The 15,555-nt window shown below is 35.1% G+C and overlaps 4 protein-coding genes across 11 annotated transcripts in view; 2 read left to right on the forward strand and 2 right to left on the reverse strand.

Moving 5' to 3' along the window:
* Positions 1–947: 947 nt before the first annotated feature.
* On the reverse strand, positions 948–5,435 carry LOC132706201 (phosphorylase b kinase gamma catalytic chain, liver/testis isoform). 2 transcript variants are annotated; one of them, XM_060677389.1, is made up of 10 exons: positions 5,050–5,435; positions 4,846–5,000; positions 4,513–4,797; positions 4,353–4,443; positions 4,256–4,285; positions 4,092–4,198; positions 3,943–4,040; positions 3,727–3,813; positions 2,157–2,315; positions 948–2,099 (listed from the first exon to the last, which is right to left on the reverse strand). In XM_060677389.1, exons 1-10 carry the CDS (start codon positions 5,139–5,141, stop codon positions 1,965–1,967), a joined length of 1,239 nt encoding a protein of 412 aa, XP_060533372.1. In that variant the 5' UTR covers positions 5,142–5,435; the 3' UTR covers positions 948–1,964. The 2 variants fall into 2 exon arrangements, with proteins under 2 accessions (XP_060533372.1, XP_060533371.1); XM_060677388.1 differs by lacking the exon at positions 3,727–3,813 and having other exon boundaries at positions 5,050–5,432.
* A 41-nt stretch (positions 5,436–5,476) lies between these two features.
* On the forward strand, positions 5,477–6,762 carry LOC132706203 (protein ABHD11-like). 2 transcript variants are annotated; one of them, XM_060677392.1, is made up of 4 exons: positions 5,477–6,023; positions 6,075–6,301; positions 6,356–6,487; positions 6,634–6,762. In XM_060677392.1, the coding sequence occupies exons 1-4, from the start codon at positions 5,610–5,612 to the stop codon at positions 6,641–6,643; spliced, it is 783 nt and encodes a 260-aa protein (XP_060533375.1). In that variant the 5' UTR covers positions 5,477–5,609; the 3' UTR covers positions 6,644–6,762. The 2 variants fall into 2 exon arrangements, with proteins under 2 accessions (XP_060533375.1, XP_060533374.1); XM_060677391.1 differs by having other exon boundaries at positions 6,625–6,739.
* On the forward strand, positions 6,414–9,485 carry LOC132706202 (protein ABHD11-like). Of its 5 annotated transcripts, XR_009619562.1 has the most exons (8): positions 6,414–6,815; positions 7,166–7,339; positions 7,395–7,624; positions 7,672–7,803; positions 7,895–8,227; positions 8,679–8,933; positions 9,030–9,241; positions 9,294–9,485. XR_009619562.1 is itself a non-coding variant. In XM_060677390.1 (5 exons), the coding sequence occupies exons 1-5, from the start codon at positions 6,540–6,542 to the stop codon at positions 8,046–8,048; spliced, it is 966 nt and encodes a 321-aa protein (XP_060533373.1). In that variant the 5' UTR covers positions 6,414–6,539; the 3' UTR covers positions 8,049–9,019. The 5 variants fall into 5 exon arrangements, 1 of the variants encoding a protein (XP_060533373.1); XR_009619563.1 differs by having other exon boundaries at positions 7,895–8,933; XR_009619561.1 differs by lacking the exon at positions 8,679–8,933.
* A 1,008-nt stretch (positions 9,486–10,493) lies between these two features.
* The window catches only part of LOC132706058 (uncharacterized), a 48,454-nt gene continuing 43,392 nt past the window's right edge, over positions 10,494–15,555 (reverse strand). The window contains exons 9-10 of one of the 2 annotated variants that reach the window (XR_009619546.1): positions 11,465–15,280; positions 10,494–10,642 (exon numbers count right to left, since the gene is read on the reverse strand). Coding sequence is in view for 1 of the 2 variants with exons in the window: in XM_060677130.1 (XP_060533113.1) it covers positions 15,103–15,280 (178 nt within the window). In the remaining variant the exon portion in view is untranslated. Of the gene's footprint in view, positions 15,281–15,555 lie in introns of both variants that reach the window. The other variant, XM_060677130.1, reaches the window with a different exon arrangement.

The raw sequence follows: 15,555 nt of genomic DNA on the forward strand, positions 1-15,555 counted from the left end.
ATATCAGTCTGAAATTATTGGCAACGCTGAGCCAAGAACCCTAGTGGTCTGTGCCATTATTGTTTTCATTTTTGGTGTTTGCTGATTATCTCTGTATCTTTTTCGTTGAAAGTGTTTGCGGTCAAAACTGTAATACACCGGAAAGTGCTGTCTTATGTACTAATTCATTTAAAATATTTAAAGTTGGTTTATTTTATAAATTCTGCTTTTAATGCTTTACTCTTTCAAAGCTATCCATACCTTAACTCCTTTTTGCCAGGATCTGGACATATTTTAGGAAAATACTATCCATAGACAATAGATTTATTGCTTCCAAAAAAGTACATTTAGTACACTCATAGCAACAAGTTTGGGTGTTACTGCAACTTGTTGACGATCTGTCAGCGGCCATGTTAGTTATTGAATGCCGCAAGATGTTCTTAAACGAAAGCTAAGATTTGCAATTGCAGATGTCGTTGGTTAAAAACAAAGATTTTAAATCTCTTACATGCCTCATAAGTAATTTTTCTAGAAAATTGATTTATTTTTATAAAGTTTTTTGCTATCGTCACAGACTACTAGCAGTCTTTTCTATTGTCCACCTTTGTCGTGTTTTCGTGAGAAAAATACTTACCCATTGCCAAACTTGTTGCGTTTGCAATGAAAACTGACGTACAAGTAAATAAAATTTCGCGTAATTTCTGCTTTAAGAAACCCGAGTGTTATTGTGTGTATTTTTCATTTAACAAACTTTTGATTTGATGTTCTATCAGTGGGCATGTTGATTGTTGCAGTCTTATTATTGCTCGAAAGCCAGTATTTATAGAGGTGTTGGTTAAAAGTGAGATTTTAAATCTCGTACGTGCTCATGTTGCCTCAAAGTTCCTGTATTTTTGGCCTATAGATCTTTAGCAGTTATATGAGGATAACTAACTTCTGAAGTTCAATTAACTTAATAAAAAATGCAATTAAATTAAATTATGCTTTTATTTTCAATAATAAGCAAAAATTAACATGTCTTCTGTGCTCTAGGTACGAAGTGCATATTGAACCTAACTTTGGGAAAATCCGCCAGTTTTTTTTCTTATGCACAACAATGTGTGCTTAGACTTAGTTTTATAGTCTAAAATTTGGTATAATGTCTTTGTTCGATAAATAAGCTAATATCAAAATATTCAAAAATTCGGAATAAACCCGTCACAGGCGACAAAGTAGGCAGATATTTTCCATCAACTATTGACGGGATCAAAGGCAGGAGAATCGAGACAGGATAGCTCAGTCAGTTTTTAGATTTTTAAAAACTTATACCATTTCTAATAAGATTTCAGAACTTATGGAGTAACGAGGGAACAGAATTCAAGCGTAAATTTTGGGCAAGTAAAGCAAAATGAATGGAAGCAAATTAAGCTTTGTTCAAAAAAATGCCTCCGTAGAACGTACTTTAAAGTGTGGAATAAACTAAAGAACTAAAGAATAGTCGTAGTCAAGTGAAAAATAAAATGACAAATATGAAATAATCAGGAAGGCATTTTTGAGTTTTTTAAATTACAAATTGCTAAGATTTATTTATACATTCCATAGAACATTGACATTTCATAGTCATTACAACAACCAAAACACAAAAAGCAGCAGCGAGTAAATAAAAACAAAAAAAGCACTCAGAGAAACTTGACAGTTCTTTACTTTAACCATACTGGAAACCTTGATCAGGACTGTGTCGTCATGACGTCACATCTGAATAGTGATATTCATGTATTCAAGATGATCTCACTGATTTAAATTCGTCTTCTAGCATATGGATGATGTCCAATTTTATAATAATTATCTTTTTTTTATAAATATTTTTTAATATATCCTGTCTACCTATCTGGATTGAGCGATCTTTGTCGCCTTCAACTGTAATGACAATCGATTACGTGCACTTTAAAACACTAACATTAAAATAATTTAAAAATTCTACTAAAAAAAGAAAAATTCCGCTATAATTATCTGCTTAAGTTTGTGACGTATATATGCTTTAGTTCGGTCTTGGGCGTATTCTCGAACAGGGCCGCTCTGTTCTGGCCCTCGCCCTTCTTAACCCAGTGTCCGTACACCCTAAAGGCGCAACCGTCGACGACCTGTAATGATTCGAGGGCAATTAAACACGTCCATATGAGTGAAATCCTTGTTCGCACCTTTCTCAGAAGCTTCACTCTGTAGGGGTCGATACGGGCGGTGTCCAAACTAAGGGGTTCAGGCGTAAATCGCAACCTCTGTATCCTTATCATCGCTCTGACAAACAGTATAGCCATTTGAAATTTTCGTCTCGGGTTGAATTTGCTCTGTTGCAGTTTCTACAATGAACACCACACTAAATAATGGGTAATTTACAGCAAAGCCTGGAATTAATGCTAAATCGTACAATGTGTCCCATTTTTGATGGGACATACTGTACAAATTAGGCGCAATAGTAAATTATTCGAGGATCTTTTGGAAATTTGGAAATAGTAATTGTCGAATACCCGGTTGCCTCTGGCTGGTCAAGCATTATTATTTTAACTTCATTTAATTTATTTTTGAAGTCTTGACATGTTCGAAGCCAGAATTATTTTCAAAATATGTGTAAAATAAACATTCGACTTGAGTGTGGTGACTTTTAAATCATACCGAATGCCGAAACATCAAAGATACACACGACATACCTAAAGAGGCATCTAGTTTGAATTTATATTTTTCTGAGAAGCCAATTTTTACAAAGTTTTTACTTCAAAAAAAAAAAAAACGTAAGAAGATAAGAATATGAACCGAAGCTAATTTGGACGTGCAGAACCTAAACCAACCATTTTCTGCAAGCAAAGTATAAATATTTCAATTAGACAGAATGAAAGTCTTTACACAATAAGACCCCGCTAAACACACAGCACTAAACGAGGCTATCTTAAGATTTAAATAATGGGATTAGGAGAAGACTGATTGAAAATTGGTTAAGTATTAAATTTAAAATTTGTTTTTTTTTTCAATTTTAATACGATGTTGCCAACCTATTATTAGCAAAAAATATTTCCTCTACATCGGCACTGAAAAGTGGACCTTAAGATATACAATGACGCATATCTAAGAGTTAAGTAAAGCGCAGAAGTAATATTACTTAATCATTCAAATTATTTATCAATTATATAACTCTTTGTTTTGGTGCGCCACTGATGTTTAATAATTTTTGAATATCAAATGGCAAAGAATTAAACATTTTTGTGCGTTCCTTTTTCTCTATCCGGATTCGCCTTCAAGAAAAAATTGAAAAACTGTATATTATATTCCTCGAATTGGGAAAAAGTCGATTTTTAACTTTAAACTTTAAAAATGATTTTCATAAAACAGTGTATGCATATTTGGGGCAATACAGGATTTTGATTGTCAAGATGAGTCATCAAAATTTTCCTATTATTAATTCTTTCACCTGGCTTTAATGTTCAAATTGCCATTATCACCTGATTAAAATGAAATGATATCAATATTCAAAAATTAAAAGGGACATATATTTAAAAGCTGTCTTTTACAACCATAGGCAAAGGTTGACGCATACCTATATCATGTCCAGATTTCCCAAGCTATTCACACATAAATATAAATCCTAGAATGAAGTATTGGACAAAGACAACATAAAACAAAATTGTTAGTATGTTGTGAGTTAAAACGCTACAAATAGGCAAAAAAAAATTAATGGATGGTTAAGACAAAGAATAAACCGTGATCAAAAGAAATTACCAATGTGAGTTCAGAAATGCGACTGTATCGCCTGGATGATTTCTTCAGGGACTCTTTTAACGACATTATATCCTGATCCCACAGATGCTAAAAGTGTGTGGTCTGATGAATGTGAATGACACGAGGAAATGAGAACGCTAATGTGTGCAACACTGATGTTCGGCCATGGACCACAGTTAAAACAGTTTTTAATTGTACACCAATATCGACACTTACCACTGCTTGGAAGAACTCGTGCCTGAGAGCTTCACTCACGGATATTCTTTGTTTAGGATCGACAACCAACAACTTCCTTATCAAGTCTTTTGGTGCTTCTGGAATTAAAATCAATTAACTTATATATAAAAATGTCTAATTAATATTACCTGAAATGTCAGCCCATTCTGGAGAAGTAAAAGAGTATTTACCATCCATTATGTTCCGCAGCATGATCATTTGTTTCCTGTGCCAAAATGGAGGACACCCGACTAACCTTGGGAGAAACAATGAACAGTGAATTTGGGTAATTTTTAACCAACGCCATACTTACAAGGTGTACATGATAACACCGCAGGCCCATCTAAAACAAAAATGAAACAAGCGTCTGATTACTGCGGAAGTGGCACATCAGGAGAGTTTATACCTACATATCAACTTCGAAAGAATACCCTGGGAAGTCTTCGAACATGTTGGTTTTCAGGGTTTCTGGTGCCAAATATCCAGGCGTGCCACACAAATCTAGAAAAAGGTTTTTTTTGATAACTTGCTCTTCCTTTGTAACTTTTAAATTTAAAAAAATGTAGTTACCATGTAACAGTTCCTCGTTTTCTAATTTCTTAGCAAATCCAAAATCAGTTATCTTAACATTTAAATTATCATCTAACAGAATGTTCTCGGGCTTTAAATCCCTGTGAACTACACCCTTGGAGTGGATGTGGTGGACGCCCTCAAAAACCTGCTTCATTATGTACCTCGTCTTTTTCTCGCTTAGCGCGACTACGGAGGTCAAATAGTCGAAAAGTTCTCCATGTTTGCATAGTTCAAAAACCAGGAAAATGAATGTACTCGACTCGAATACATCTTGAAGCTCAACTAAAAAGCAAAATCAACATCACAACAGCTAGACAATTTTGAAATTACTAATGTAGGGATGACCGGCAACGATCCGTAAAATTGAGATTTCTTGCCTGGTCGCTTCTAGTGACGAATCGTCATTACTTAAGTCGATAATTTTAGCGGCAAACTCCTTTCCAGTTTCCTTTTCAATACATCGTCGCACAGTGGACGAGATTCCTCTAAAAACTGTATATCAACTTCTTCTTGAGATATTTATTTTCAACTTACCGTCCAAGAATTTCCTTTGGCTCATATTTGGCATAAAACTCCTTGGCCGCGTCCTTGTCTGGGAGTTTGTCATACTCTTCCTCTTTAGCCATTGTTTTTATATTTAATATATGTCCCTGGAACACACACTTTCTTCTACTACTAAAAATAACTTTATGCTTCCACCTCAATATCAAGTAAAGGTTAAGCAAACTTTGGAAACGAATCAAATTAAAGCGCTTGGTCCCAATTGCATTGTGTCCGCAAAAATAATTGATTCGCCTATTGCGTTATTGTTGTCAACAATAGAGATTAATTTCCTGGGCTATTTATCTTTTTATTATAATGAAATGTGTCACCATATTAACCTTTAAATTAACCGTCAGATGACGATGACAACAGAGACCAAAAGCCAGAGAATAAAATGTTGGTTTGCTGACTACGGATGGTTATCGTGTTTGTTTAGTTACCTAAGTAAAAAATATATCAAATAAATTACATAAAATCAGACCATAACCATGAGATAAATAGCTCGATTGAGGTTGATTTTGAAAGTGAGCAATTTTTTTCGGCAGCATATAATGTTTAAACAGTCATTCAATTTAGGGTTAAGCTTCTTGGGCTTAAAAACCGTTAATAAACAGTATTCAAATGCTGAGACACTAGCTCCGATCAAATTGGCATTCGCAACATACGAGAAAAGCTTAAATGACGACAAACATGTACCTCCTTTTTTGATACTGCACGGTTTGTTCGGTTCCAAAAGCAACTGGGTAAGCTTATGTAAAGCCTACCAACAAAGAACATTACCACAACGGAAAGTAATAGCCCTGGACCTCCGAAATCATGGTGACAGTCCCCATTCTGAGAGTCACAGCTATGCAGATCTTGCGGCTGATGTTAAGCAGTTTTTAGTAGACCAACATATCCATAAAGTAGACCTGATGGGCCACTCAATGGGTGGGAGAACAGCTATGCTGTTTGCTTTGAAATACGTGGGTCCGATGGAATAAAATGTTCGTGCATTTTATATACCGCTGTTTTAGCCAGAACATGTGAATAAGTTGATAATAGTGGACATTTCGCCTGTTACCACGAGCCCAAATTTAAATCAAATGCCCGGGTTATTTACAGCTATGGAGAGAGTACAGTTGCCAAAAAATGTTTCAATGTCGAAAGCTAGGAGTACTGTAGATGCACAACTAGCAAAGTCTATTGCAGACCCAAATTTGAGAGCCTTTTTGTTGACAAATTTAGTACAAAAGGATGATGGGTAAATATAAAATATAGCAACTTCAATATAATGAAGTTGTATTGCTGATTGCAGTTATAGATGGAGGGTAAACATACCAGCCCTGTTGCAAAATTTTAATAATATTACCAGGTTTCCATTGTTGAATGATATGCAGTATAAAGGAAGCACCCTTTTCATTGGTGGGGCGAATTCGGATTTTATAGGGTAAGATAAGAACTGACAATGACAAATATTCCACACCCTCAACTGTCACCTAATGGCACTTGCTTCAAATTTCTGTAAAATTTGTTTCTCTTTGTTTGTATCTAAGTTTCGGGCAGCCAGTATTAGATGCAAATCAGACTTTTCAGCCGAAACTGAATTTTTGAAGTATACTGTCGAACTCTCGTACTCTTCGTATCAAAGTACAGAGTCGATTTTAGCAAAAGAAAAGCCCGACCCTCTGGTCATATTGCATGGATTGTTGGGATCCAGATCCAATTTTAACAGTCTGTGTAAGAAGTACTGTGATAATGAACATTTTAAAAGACAAGTGAGTAGAATGGAGTCTCATCTTTTAAGTAATGGTATTGAGTATTGCTCATTAGTTATCTATAAAGACTTAAGCACCATCTACAAATGTGATAGAATAGATTTAGTATTCGCTATCTCTAAGATCCCCTGAATCCCAAGTTTTCATGTGGATATTTCCACATTTCCATTGTTTGGGCAATACATTCGTAACCCTGTATAAATTTTACCAAGGTATATTTCACATGATATTATTGTCACGAGTTAAATCCGGCATTCCTTTTTGCCACATTTATAAAATCAGGGACCACACTGTATTAGAATTTTATTACTTTTTTATCGTTACCTATAATAAAAGTGATTATTTTAAAGGTTTTTGCACTCGATCTCAGAAATCACGGGGATTCGCCCCATTGCGATGATCAGTCATATGACAATGTGATCATTGATCTGCTGAGGTTTTTTCAAAGATTGGAACTGCATAAAGTGTCAATACTCGGGCATGACATCGGCGGACGGGCCGGAATGTTATTTGCGTTAAAATATGTAACCATAGTATATTATATATCTCTTTTAAGATGTTTAAAAGATGTTTTTTTAGCCGGAATTGGTGGAGAAGTTGATCGTGATCGATATGTCGCCAATAACTACAAGTCACAATTTTACATCTTTTGCGGATATTTTGTATGCCCTGAGTAAAATGTCTTTCCCTTCAAATTTGCCTTTGTTAGAGGCGAGGGCGTACGCCACTGCTCATTTATCTAAAGTAATCAAAAGTAAGGGGATTATGAATTTTATATTAATGAATTTGGTTCAGAAAAGCGATACGAGGTACGGATTTTACTATCTAGGATCACTTAAATTCTAGATTGTTACAGCTATACCTGGAGATTCAATGCGAAAACTCTGCTAAAAGATTTCAAGGAAATTTCGACATTCCCCGTAGTACACAACATAACTTTTGAGGGACCGGTTTTATTTGTAGGTGGCGCGAAATCTGACTATATTCAGTGAGTGTGGTGGTTCGACAGAAGAGGGTGTAGAATTTTTATATCAAAATATTGCCAAATACAAAATAAAAATGTTTTCTTTGACTTTCAGGAAAAGCGATTATCCCAAAATTCTGAAGCTGTTCCCTAACGCGGAGCTGAAATATATCGAGGGGGCTGGTCACTGGGTTCACTCCGAGAAACCCAATGAATTCCTCAGTCTCACTTTAGAATTCCTAAATAAAGACCAAAGCGCTGTAAACTAAGAATTCCTTGTGATATATTTTAGATAAATATTTGTTGTAACATTCATTGCAGTAATCCTTTCCTTTAAGAAAGCCTCAAAGTAGAGACTTAAAACAGCACTTCATGGATATGTAGATACATGAAATATGCGTAAATTAACAACCTATACTACCTCTGTCTTTTTTGCAGACATTATTAGGTATGCTATTCTTTTATGAGTATTTATTACTGTACATGTATAAGTACATTATATTTCCCAAATCCCTAAATTAACTTTTGCTGTTCACTTGCCCCTTGACTTTTGAATGGTGTATGTGAATATTATTGACATTGACATTGGCATTGAATACGTAACAACTAATCACAGGAACGATCTATCCTCAACAAACTGCACTTATGTTGTGGTTAATCCAGAACCATAGACTTAATATTCGAATACATTAATCATCGGTAGTAGGCGAGTATCCATGACTATAAAGATGGACCCGCAATTTATGATGTCGATTGATAGGCTTATTTTTATAGAGTACCTTACCTTACCTTTACTAAAGGTAAGGTAAGTTATTTAGTAACACAAAATAAGTAATCGTAATTTTTATTTGTTTTATATCTTTCTGTTAATATTTTTGTAATGCAGTTTTATTTTTTAGGACTAGTGACATTTGACCATATAAAAACAATAAAACAAGGATAGTGCCAAAAGAAACTAATACCAATAATATTATTATTAATTATTTGTGGCCCTGTGTTTTGTTTCATTTTGTATTCCATCGAAGATTTTATATAAATTATTTTGAATCTAACTAAGTAGTAAATGTTTTTTCTCTTACAACTCGTTCTACAGTACTATAACTGCGAGAAACATCACGCGCATTAGTGTCATTTCTAATTAATTGAATATCCTTGTAAGTATATCCATATTAATGAAATGCATATGATCCCCACATTCCATATAATTGAAATTTGACAAACCGTATGTTTATTGTTCCCGTCCTTTTCAGTTGGAGGGCATTCTTTTACATAAAAAAAGAATATATTTTCGTTCTGTGATTTGTAATCCACCTTTCCCATTTTGGTATGGATCTGTGGACCCGTAATTCCTAAAATTGCGACTCCGCTTAATTTGTTTGATCAATATAACGTAAATAAGGAAGGAAATTATCGAACGAGGTGGCTCAAAAATGTTAAAATTCATTGATTAATCAATGTATGGGTGAGTACCGTCGAGCCTTGCGATATGTTCTCAAACTAACCTAAACCCTTAGTTCTCGCAAAGAACGGGCTGGGAAGAGTACCACAGACTTGAATGCCTGTTGACAATGAATTAAGGAATTACTGAGTTCTGAGTTATTTGGATGGATAGGTGACCAGTGTGTGCTTCCCACATAGGTTAAAAGAGCCCCGACAAATTAGAGGGACACAGTGAACAACTAGGACCAAGATTTTTCAATCTGCGAGGAAGAATACAGTTCTATTGTAGGATAACCGCAGCCCCAGCAGATTCTAACTCCCTGTTGGTAGAAGATAGAAGAATGATCAGGTGGTTGTTATAAAGTAATGGGCCGTAGGGGGCTGCGGCCCGGTGTACACCTGTTCATCTTAATATTGTATATTTTGTATGTAAATGTTTTCTAAGACTTCACTGTTTTTTTGTTATGTGGTGCCATCTCTCATTAAACTATGGGACTAATTAGTTGGGGTAAGGACTTGTAGAGGGAGCGTATGTAAAGCAGTTGTGGGGATTTGATCACTGGTATTCTTTTGGCGCCTGTTTTTTGGTTGTCTGGCCGGTAGTTTATCGGACGGACTGACATAGAGAGGGGTTAATGGCGATAAGAAGAGGAGACACGTTTTTATGTAGTTGCGGGAATCAATCCTGTCGTGTGAGTTTTCGAGTTTTTATCTGATCGTAATCGGACGACACCCACCCGGGCCCTACACAGTTATTTCCTTCCTCGATTGTAGTGCCATCTCTCGTTAAACCATCGAACTAATAAGCAAAGTTTGCGTTGGTAGCGCCATCTCTTGTTAAAGCGGAGGACTATTTAGTTGGGGAAAGATCGCATAGATGGCGCGCACAAACCAGATAGTTTAGGCTGCAGCGGTATCTCTTGTCGGACCAGGCAATCATTTAGTTGAGCCAAAAAGCCACAGATGGCGCGCACGAGGCAGTTGATTCCGGATGTGGCGCTACCTCTTGTCGAATTGCGAAACTATTTAGTTGGGGCCAAGAGCCACAGATGGCGCCAACAAAGCATTTAATTGTGGGCGTTGAAATAATTAAAACGCGCTAACTAAATAGTTGAGAGAAGTACGCGTTATGGCGCGCACCCGCAGCTGTGGAGCCACCTTTCTTTGGGACATTGAACCAATTACTTCAGAAAAATACCAATAGATGGCGCGCATCGCTCATTAATTCGTTTAAGTGCTTATCAGGAAATTATTGTTCCAAAAATACACACATCCTAATTAGATGCAATTTATTTTATATAATAAACGAATTCACCATAAACGAGTGGTCGTTTACGTTTATGTGCGGAACAAAGAATGCGCACAACCAGGAATCCTATGTTGATGACTTGTCTGCGTTTCCAAAAATTGGTTGTCTTCACTCCTAAACATAACATACATTGCGTGAATATGAAAAGATAAGCAGAAATCTCAAACTAAACGACGGACATCTGGTAAGATTAAATCTGGGATTGAAAAATAAATATCATATAATACAATGTGCTGCAAAAAAAACATATTTTTCTCATAAGCTTAACATTATTTCCCAGATCATTTTGTTCTGATCTAAATGAAATAATAATTTTCAATTTTTCAATGTCGTTATTCTTTATGGTCAAACCAACCTCCCTAGGTGCTGGTATATTTGAAGAATAGCAACTTTGGTTCATATGTAGTACAGTTCAGGTAACTTCACAATGCAAAGGATTTTTGTTTTGACTCTAGCAGCACACAGAAACTGAAACTTTCAACATTCAAAAGTGTATTATTATTGTTTCATTCAGTTGTAATCAAAACAAAATTAACTTCAAAATGAAAAAAATGTGCGAAAAATATGTTTAATCTGCCCCACCGTGTACACACAATAACTCCTAAGGCTAAAAAGCGTTTTTTTTAGCAGCTTAAATTCCAAAAAAGGCAGTCGTCCTACTCGATAGGTTGAAAACACGGATCAAAGTCCTGAGCAAACTGCAAATTTATAACAATAGTTTTGTACACATCGTCACGCTAATTGCAAAACTACCAAAATATGGAGATTATAAAAATCCATGGCGTTCTAATTGAACTATATTAAACGTTATTGTTTTCAATCTAACTGAGTAAGTAGATATTATTGTCCAAAAAATAAAGCACTGGTCGTTTTACAATTAGGCTGACATTGTTCGAGCCTAAATATTAAAATAAGTTCCATGTTTACTTCACTTACCGGAGAAAGGAGAACCATGCTCGACTGCCTAAAATTGTATGCGTCCATGCTTCACAAAACGACCGACGTGTATCCTAATTTTAATCACTTGCTAGAAGCATTTTTCAGTTCTTTTTCGCAAAACAAAGTTCTAGACGATGACCTTTGCTCTGTTTTTCGTTGCCGAAGGCCACTGTCTAGATGCACTGCTTAGCTGTCTTCTTCTAATTAGTTGCACAAATACTTGGGCAACATCATTATGATCATTCGCCCATTACCAACATCCAACGAGGTTGTTAATAGTGAATGATTACTTTTTTTTGGCGGTTGGTATTATCCTCAATAGTTAGACGACAATGTTGACTGTTCATCCGAGTACGCTCTCAAAAACAAAACAAAGTTTTGTAACGACTGTAATCTGTCCTTGCGGTTCGACAGTCGACTATCAAAAAACAATATGCGAAAACTAAAACATAATGCTCGTTTGGGGTTATTCCAAATCTAGTCGTTAACATATGCTTATAGGGGTTCATTGTTTAAAGAAATTTTTGTTCGCTAAGTAAGTATATTTGTATAAATTAAACACAATAAATAATACCTTTACAGCATTCAATCAAAAAGTTTAAGGCACGACATCTTTACCTGTATTTGGAAAATACTTATCGCAAGTAACACTATATACACTGGCATCGGTTATTTAAATAGTAAGTCTTACGTCCTAACGGAATTTAACAGCCGTAATCTTCGATTTTTAAGTCGAGCTAATACTCGACACGATTTGCAGAAGAAACAGACTTGACTATACTTCTTCTCGCACTTCTATAACAATGGTTACTGCTCATCAAATATGATAATATTTAAAGACACACTAGATTCCCATAATAATACTATACAAAATAAGTAAGATAAAAAAGCACAATGAGAGCCGTTAAATATTGCAAAATATGGCAACATCTAACGGCCTTCGTTTCAAACCCTATATGGAATTATATACAGTGAAAATTCAAACCCGATGCGTTAAACTAAGCAACCAAAAGTGTATCGACTAAAAATCACCAGATGTGTGTAAAGTGGCCAATATTTCACTATGTACAAGAATTTATTGAGAAATTGTGGTCCAATAGTTTGACTACTCTTAATTACTATATACACGACATGTATACAGATGGATTAAATCCAATTTCCTCACTTTTTGACGACCCACATCTACATTGAGCAAAACGACAAATCCTAAACATAAATTGTCGAATCTAATAGGATCTCATAAACGCAGTTCTGATCCAGACCGATATGTATGTTCAAATTCAATTTCGGAGGCACGTGTCGGTATGGAATGTAATTTTTTTATGGAAAGGCACTTCTTTGAGCTTAACGATTATCCATCTGTTCGTACGAAACGCACGTCTACAGTGCTTGACGGGGGTCGAATATCCAACGGCCGAGTTTAAGCGGTCATTTTGTTACCATTCAAAACAAAACTTCTTACGAAAAATGAGGTTACTAAAGTTCGTTTTACTATTGTGCAGATTTTCAAAAACTTCTTTATTAGCTGAATTTACTTCCTTTTGCGGGCTATGGTTAACTTTATTAAGTTAGTATATAGTTTTTTTCCAGCTTTGTAGGCGATATGCAAATTAAGTTTAAACTTAAGTGGCTTTCTTTTTTAAAGGTTAGGTTTGTCCAAGACCGGACTCAGGCGATCCCCAAAACTTTTGCCGTATGACGAGTCGTTCAAAGAAGCAAATAAATCCGTTACTATTTAGTAACTTTTAGTTTTGGTCTAGAATTGTTTTTATTAGATTGTGACCAAAAAGATTGAAACTTTTTTTTCCTAAGGTTTGGGATGTTAAAGCTAAACGGTATGTTCATAGAACATTTAGCCACTAGTTTTAAACCAATATAATATTGTAATCAGTTTAGAGTTTTCTAGTTTTTAAAATTCAAATGGTATATCAAATAAAATGTTAATTATTCAACATAAAAAACAAAAAAGACGTTTTTTAAACACTGATTTTAAAGTATATTGGCATTGATAACTTAAAGTGTTCTTTATTTTATATAGAGTTATTTCTATACATAAACAAATGTATTAAAGAAAAAAAAAATGTTCCCCGAGTTTGTAAAAAAACTTTAAACAAGAAAGTTTGAGATTTTTTTACGTCCTCTGGGGTTGGGTTTTACTAAAAATACCAAAAAACATTGAACGAAACATTCATCGGCAAAGCAGATTTTTTTTTTGACAACCTGTAATTCTATTTTACCCCGCCAAACACTGCGGCGCAATTCACACAAAACTATATCACAAATAAACTAAAAATAAATTTTACCTAAAATAAAAATAACAGTCAGTATTTCGCTTAGGATAAAAGGACTCAAGTTTTAAGTTCGGGAAGATGTTGGCGAAAATTTAAACAAAACTAAATCTAAAGTCCGTCGAAGAAATAATTTCGGGCGAAATAAATAATAATAGTAATAATAATAATAGTAACAAGGGACCTAGAAAATTCAAAGAAGACATATATATTTAACAACTTGGCAATCGGAGAGATTTGCCTGTCTATACCAAGATACGTAAACACAATTTGTGAATATATTCTCCGATGGTTTCACTTCTCACAGTAAAGTGTTGCTTGCTAATGTTATATTTGTAATTTTATGTGAAGCTAAATGAGAAACAGCAATTACATTGGTCAATACATTAAGTTAACTGATATAAATGAACATTTTTTTTATTCCTTGGTTAAAGGTAAAGGTAAAAAATGTTGGTTGTTTAGTTCGATAACAAAGTGCAATGGCAAATTATTTCAAATCTCCAAATTTTAACAGATCTGAGATCGAAATGATGACATTTTAAATGCTCATGATTTATTGATTAGAAATAGCATGGACGAAATGGAAACAAGATACAATGCAGGTAGGTTTTAAACATAATAATTAAGTCGTTTGTGTTGAATAGTTTCAATTTAATTGTAGCGTTTTTTAGATTTTCCATACAATAATATTTTTTTCTAGGTAACCAAAAAGCTAGGGGACTCGGGATATCCACAGAATTCATACCTGATAACCCCCCCCCCCCCCAAGAAATGCTTATCTTGGTACGCCTGGGACAAGATAACCAGCATATACTGACAAGAACATGCTTCGAGCGATGCATTGGGTTTCCTGAAGCAAGATTTAGATGTGTGTAGATGTGACAAAAGACTAACATGCGATCTATACGTTGTTAGTTGCATGGTAAATGCATGTTCGGTATTGCATAATATTTTTATTACGACTAGGTTAACCTAACATAAGAAAATTAAGAAAATATTATATACCAACTCTTGTATATTCCGATACAGATAAAGTACTATTTAATGAGAGAAACGATATGACAATCGACAATCAGTTTCAACATTAAACGATTAAAAAATCCAAAATCCCCAACTTTTGATAGTCGATTTTCCTTTCCATCGCTGTTCGATTAAAATATCTAAAATCCCCATTTCTGATTTCAATTTCCATCGCTGTTACCTAAGAAACCGCTAGCGATATCGGCAAAATCGGAATCCCAGTGCTGGGTCGCCGAGTGATGTCACCGCCTAGTATCGACGCGGTAATCTATTGTGTTTACGGATCTTGGGTCTATACACTGATCGCAGTTTTTCCGCCAATTACTATTACCTTTTTCTTACCGCGTTATTACTTATATCGCTATTACTAAAGAAGCCCAATTTGCGCAGCGTCGAGCTGACCCGCGATATCAACGGCTCCTTGTACTTCCATATGGTCGTGTCCATCACGGACGTTTTCCTAAACTCCTCGCACGTTTTCTTCAGCGTCTTTACACAGTCGGCCCTGCAAGCAGCTCCATCATTATACAGGGTGTTTAAACAAGACGCGACAACATTTAAGATCATTGAATGAAAAAAACTGCCCTTACGTTTTTGAGGTTATGTTGTTGCGAAACCCCCTTTGTTTATCTACTAGCGACAACAAAGTATTATTCGTACCATTTTATCGTATTTAAATTGCGGAAACACATTTTATTTGAATCTACTATTTTGAAGGCCTATGCAAATCTAAATAAAATGATTTTCCGCAATTTTGCTTTGCTTTATTGTCGCTAGTAG

This window comes from Cylas formicarius, unplaced genomic scaffold, assembly GCF_029955315.1.
Source record: "Cylas formicarius isolate icCylForm1 unplaced genomic scaffold, icCylForm1.1 PGA_scaffold_8__14_contigs__length_24414737, whole genome shotgun sequence".
In the NCBI taxonomy this organism is placed as follows: Eukaryota; Metazoa; Arthropoda; class Insecta; order Coleoptera; family Brentidae; genus Cylas; species Cylas formicarius.